At 42.6% G+C, this 6241-nt stretch overlaps 1 protein-coding gene across 1 annotated transcript in view; it reads left to right on the top strand.

The window, feature by feature from the left end:
- The window catches only part of KDM4C (lysine demethylase 4C), a 705949-nt gene that overhangs the window by 17094 nt on the left and 682614 nt on the right, over positions 1 to 6241 (top strand). The window contains exon 2 of the mRNA XM_040357651.1: positions 1932 to 2086. Within this exon, the coding sequence (XP_040213585.1) occupies positions 1952 to 2086 (135 nt within the window). The 5' untranslated portion in view covers positions 1932 to 1951. The remainder of the gene's footprint in view (positions 1 to 1931; positions 2087 to 6241) is intronic.

A 6241-nucleotide genomic window follows, 5' to 3' on the forward strand; every position in this document is an offset into this window, starting at 1 on the left:
GGAATAGCAGAATGTGTTTTGGGGTGTATTTTGTGGTATGAATATGCTGTGTGCGAGAAATAACCTGCTAATATGAAACTTTTGTGGAAAAAAAATAAAAATAAAAAAAACCTTGATTTTGCAAAGAATTGTGGGAAAAAATTACAACTTCAAAAAACTCACCATGCCTCTTTCTAAATACCTTGGAATGTCTTCTTTCCAAAAAGGGGTCATTTGGGGGGTATTTGTACTTTTCTGGCATGTTAGGGTCTCAAGAAATGAGAGAGGCTGTCAGTACATCGGGTGTGATCAAATTGATAAATTTTCAGTAATTGGTACCATAGCTTGTAGACCCTATAACTTTCACCCAGACTAAATAATAACCAATTTTTTTTTTTTAACCAAAGATATGTAGCAGTATACATTTTAGGCCAAATTTATGAAGAAAAATTCATTTTTTGCAAAATTTTATAATAGAAATGAAAAAAAATTCATTTTTTTACAAAATTTTCGTTCTTTTTTCATTATTAGCGGAAAAAATAAAAACCGCAGAGGTGATCAAATACCACCAAAAGAAAGCTCTATTTGTGGGAAAAAAAGGACAAAAATTTCATTTGGTTACAGTGTTGTATGACTGAGTTATTGTCATTCAAAATGTGAGAGCACCAAAAGCTGAAAATTGGTCTGGTTATTAAGGGTGTTTAAGTGCCCAGTTGTCAAGTGGTTAAACCATACAGTATGGCTTGTGTAAGGTCTCGTACACTCCTGTATTTTGCTTTTTATATATGTAGGAGAAATTATCTGGGAATTAAACAAAGTTTAGTTCCTTCCCATGCACACTGAGAATGTAGCCCTGGTGCATGGGGGTTCTGTTTTTTAGCTGCACTGCTAACAGCCTCTCAAACCCTGAGCAACAGACAGCTGCTGCGACTAGACGGGGATGGATGGGGCACCTTGTGGGCTGAACTCAAGGCTCAGTACTTGCTCCATTGCAGGCAGTCATTCTTTGTATGCTGCCCCAAATGTTCATTCTGCTAGATGCACAATCCAGGTCTTAGTACATGTGCAGTGTTCATGGGGCCTTGTGCTTCCTATTTAGCATTTGGCTCTAGTACATGGAGCTCCTGGTGTTTACCTTCTAGCAGAGTTCACAGGTGTCTGCCAAACTGAGAGGCTGATGGCTTCTGTGGCTAGATGGGGCTGGATAGTGCACCTGGCAATATGAACATCTAGGGCAGTATATGTCAAGGGACAGATGCCTGGAACGAAGACTTCTTGCTTTCTGTGAATTCATCCTTTGGCACATACTGCCCTTAACATTTATCCCACCAGGTGCATCATCCACCGCATCTGTCAGCCTCTCATAGAGTTTGATGGGCTGTCAGTATCAGGGCGGGATGGGGCATCTATGCCCTGTGCCTGAAGCGAAATGCCAGAGCCCATGCACTGGGAGTAACTAAAACTAGACCACTCAGAATCTGGTGTAGCCGTGCATGGTAGCCAATCGGCTTCTAACTTCAACTTTGTTCACTTAGAGGAACTGCAGTCTGCCCACATAATTTGTAATATAAACATCTTTGCAATTCTGAAGCTTCCCTCCAACCACTTTGCTTATTATTTTTTATATATATATATATATATATATATATATATATATATATATATATATATATATATATATTCTCTACTTGCCAAATATGCTGCAAAATTCTCCCTCCACTGAGTCTGGCTGCATTCATATTAACTGTGGGCAGCTGAAGCTGCTGCCTGGATACACACAGACTTGAAAAAAATGACTAGGTCCACTTTAAGCTTTGACAATAAAACCTGGAAGTTTAATTCATTTCTATGCAGAGCTGCACCATATTTTTGCACTCTCCAGTTATAGATATATATAATTTATTTATCTTAAATGTATGTATAAATCATGTGTTTTATTAAATCTTTTCCAGTGTATCCCCGGATATTGAAAATGTCTGCAAAAGAGGAGCAGAATCCTGCTTGCAAAATTATGACTTTCCGACCTACCATGGAAGAATTCAAAGATTTCAACAAATATTTAGTATATATGGAATCTAAAGGTGCTCACCGATCTGGGTTGGCAAAGGTAATGCTTATAGGATGTTACTGAGACTAAGGTGTTAATGTTGTACCTTTTTAGGGGAATTATAATTTTTCCATTGGTACAGAGGATAACACATGACTAGGCGAGATGTCTAATGCTTGCCACGTATGTTCGGATCTGTTTACAGTATATGATGTATGTACAATTGTTTTTAGATTTACCAGCAACTGTGTAGCAAGAGGCTCCATATAAGCATTTGGTTTGATTTTTATGTATTGGACCCTCTACCCCAAATATTTGTATAATCAGACTGTAATATCTGTGGCTAGCTTTCAGCTATACATCCATAAAATGGCAAGCAAGAAGTAACTTGTTAGCCTTATTCCCCCCCCCCCCCTCCCCAGCATGAAAGCTGAGGATTCAAACTATAAATTGCTGCCAAGATGGTGTAATTGTGGCCCTATTTGATGCAGACACAACTCCATGATAAAACCTTGAAAACAATTGTGAAGTAGCATATTTAGTTATACTTGGTTATAATTATACAATCTCTTTAAATGGCATAAGTCCATAAGATGCATGTAGTTCACCGGGGTAGATAACGATCCTGCAGCACCTTGTAAGAATCGGGGTGAATCCAGCTAGTGCAAAAAGTAGGTGCATAAGGTGCAGGAAAGGGAGTTAAAGTTAGATCTGCTACAGAAAGTTAAAAAAAAAATGTGCAATTTGGATTCTTCTTTTTACCACTTTCAACTAACTCCTGCCTTTAAGAAATTACTTAGATTTTCTTCTGAAGGATGTTTTTTTTTTTTTTGCTATTGCCACAATCTTTATTGAAAACAATGTTTCTAATGTTCACCTCCTACCTTTAAGTCCCCTTGCTATTTAGTTTCCCTTCTCCAATTCTTTCCCTCACGATCCATCTAAAATAAATTGTCTGTTTTTTATAAAAACAACAACTTTGTTTTAACATATTCCTTTAGAAAGGTAATGTTTTGGTTAATGTGTGCTTATGGTCTTTTATGCAAGTTTTTTTTTTTTTTTTTTTATAAATAGAACTATGGCTGCAGCACTTTATTATAAGTACATCTGCACTTGGTTTTCTTTTGATCCCCTTGCAAAGTTCCAAAAATTGCTGTTGAAGTCTGCCTAATGCACCAGATGCATCTCTGTACTGCTCTGGGGAGGTGATCAGGATTTAAAAATTTTTCATGATCATTTCTTAGTCCAGTACTGATCATTGTATAAGCAATCATTTTTATGAATGCCATCCATTCGTATGCCAATTTGTACATTTTGTGATAGCTGTGATTGACTACAGCTAGCACATGCTACAGGTCCGCTGTGATTGGCCCTGTACCATGTGATCACTGATCAATCAGACATCGCAATAGTACACAATTTAATGGCTATGAATGACGAGCCATTTTGTACAAGTGACATGTGATCGTTGTGATTAGTCACATCCATCGCATGATACCAGGGTCAGCCCAGAACAATGATCTGTCTTTCTCATATCGCCTTTCAGGACAACCTTGGAGAGAGCGCAGCTCCGCCCATTTTTCAGGAAACACACATGATCCTTTAAGATCCCTCCTCTTCCACCATGGCCTCAGTTATTGTGTTTCCTCCGCCATGGTGGAAGCATCATAGGGAACCAGGGAGCTGCGCTCTCTCCAAGGCGGAGGGGTTTCTGGCTTACCTTTGTTTGTTTACGTGCAGTGACCATCCCGGCCCCCCTCTACGGGGAGGGGGTGTTCAGGAGTCCCCAGACACTCCGGCTCAGTGGAGCATTCGGCTTCCCGGGAGGGGGTGTCCTTGTGCCCAGGAACTGCGGTAGGGCCTGGTGGCCGAGCGGTAACCGCCGCAGGTCGGCGGTGTTCCGCATCTCAGTTCCGGGTCCCGGCCGGCGAGTGCGTCGCGCACGGTGACGCCGTTTCCTGGGGGGGCGTGGCGCAGTGGTTCCCGACGTCTGGAACGCAGCGTCTGTGGGGCAGGTCAGGTGACCGGTGCTTCTACTTCCGGCCCCTCGATGATGACGCGGGAGGCCGGGAAAATTTAAAAAAAACTGAGTTCTCCGGCTACTATCGTGACTGCGCTCTACAATGGAGGAGAGACAGACAGCACCAGCGGAAACAGGCGCTGCAAGCACCGGTCAGGCCCAGGTAAGAGGGGTACAGCGGTGCCGTTATTCTTACTCTATTGGGTCTAAGTCTGTTTATTGTTGTTCCTCCCTGAGGGAGCCTGTGGTTACCAGTCCAGGTTAACGCTCTTGGTCTGTTTAACCGTAAGGGGTGGTGGCACTTAGTTCCAGGCCCTTTTTTTTGGTGGTGGCAGCACTGGGTGTTTTTTTTTTTTTTTTTTTTTTAATAAAAAGGGATGGTAATTCTTTTTCTCATCCCTTTGCAGGAAAAATCTGCAGGCAAAACTAGGCACTTAGAGACATCCAGGAAATGCCCATCTTGCAAAAATCCTTTAAGGGATTCTTGGCAAAAACCAATGCATTAAAAATTTGGTGGAAGAAGAAACTTCGCAACAGTATAAGAACCTTTTTTCCTCAGTTCAAGAACTAGCGAGCTCTTTAGGTTCAGTTAAGGATCAGATTGCACAGGGCTCCGCAAGTCAGGGGGAGCCTCAGCAGCCACCACCTAGCCCAAAAATCCCGTTATCTAGACAAACAGATGGGGATTCGGCAGATGAAGGAACCAGTACTCTCGCCTCCCTTAGGGATTCAGATGAGGAGGAGCAAGAGGAAGAAGATAGTAGCAAAATCTCTAAATTTAAATTGTCCTTGGAAGACGTGGATGAGTTACTTAAGGCAATTTACACTACCCTGGACATCCAGGAAGAAAAGATTCAGTTATCCATACATGATAAAATGTATCAAGGATTGGATGAATCCAAACACCGGGTTTTCCCGGTCCACAAAGTCCTTTCGGACACAATAAAAAAGGAATGGAAAGACCCTCAATGGGCTCCCTTCTTTTCCAAGACCCTTAAGAGAAGGTTTCCATTTGAAGACAGTGACACAGAGGTGTGGAACAAGAAACCTAAGGTAGACGCCGCTTTCTCGCAAGTATCTCGTCATACAGACCTGGCTTTCGAGGATATGGGGGTCCTAAAAGACCCGATGGATAAAAGAGCTGATTCCCTCCTCAAAAAGACCTGGGATTCAGTTTCAACCAGTCTGAAACCAGCCATGGCCGCCACAGTTGTCGCCCGCAATCTGGAGTGCTGGGTTGAAAAATTACAAAGTCACGTAGAGGCAGGCACCCCTAGAAAGGATCTGTTGGAGTCCTTTCCCTTAATTTTGAAAGCCATCAAATATATGGCAGATGCATCTGCTGAGTCCATTAAAATGGCTGCAAGGTCAGCAGCCTTGGTAAACTCTGTCAGGCGAGCGGTATGGTTAAAGACCTGGTCGGGTGATACACCCTCTAAAGTTAAACTTTGTGGTTTACCTTTCTCAGGGGACCTTTTGTTCGGTCAGGACCTGGAAAAGGTACTTGACAGAACGGCTGATAAGAAAAAGGCTTTTCCCCCTAAAAAGGGTCAGAACCCCAAAAAGAATTTTCGTCCTTTTCATCAATCCCATAAGAAAAAGGAAGAAAATAAAAGAGGTTGGGGGTCCCAAAGAGGTAGAGGAGGTATCCTTTTCAAAAACCCCTCAGAACAGGCTACCAAAAGTAAGTGACGATCTGCTTCCGGTAGGAGGAAGGTTGTCTGCCTTTCTCCTACAGTGGAAGCAGATGCCCATAAGCCCCTTTGTGGAAAGAATCATCACGGAAGGCTACAGTCTGGAATTTTCAGAGTGTCCCCCGAAAAGGTTCTATATCACAGCCCTTCCCCGGGACAAAGAAAAAGCTTCTGCAATGACGATCCTGCTTCAGGATCTGATGAGTCAGGGAGTTGTAGTTCAAGTCCCAAAACATCAGGAGGGCCAGGGCTTCTATTCCCACATTTTTTTGGTAAAGAAGCCCTCGGGCAAGTTTCGACTGATCCTAAACTTGAAGGTTTTGAACAAGTCGATCAGATACAAACATTTCCGTATGGATACCATCTACTCCATTACAAAATTACTGACCCCCGGTTGCTTCATGACATCCCTGGACCTCAGGGATGCCTACTTACACGTCCCGATTGCCCAAGCTTCCCAGCAGTTTCTCAGACTGGCAGTGAACCTGGGGTCCAGGGTAT

Source organism: Rana temporaria, chromosome 1, assembly GCF_905171775.1.
Source record: "Rana temporaria chromosome 1, aRanTem1.1, whole genome shotgun sequence".
NCBI classification, from domain to species: domain Eukaryota; kingdom Metazoa; phylum Chordata; class Amphibia; order Anura; family Ranidae; genus Rana; species Rana temporaria.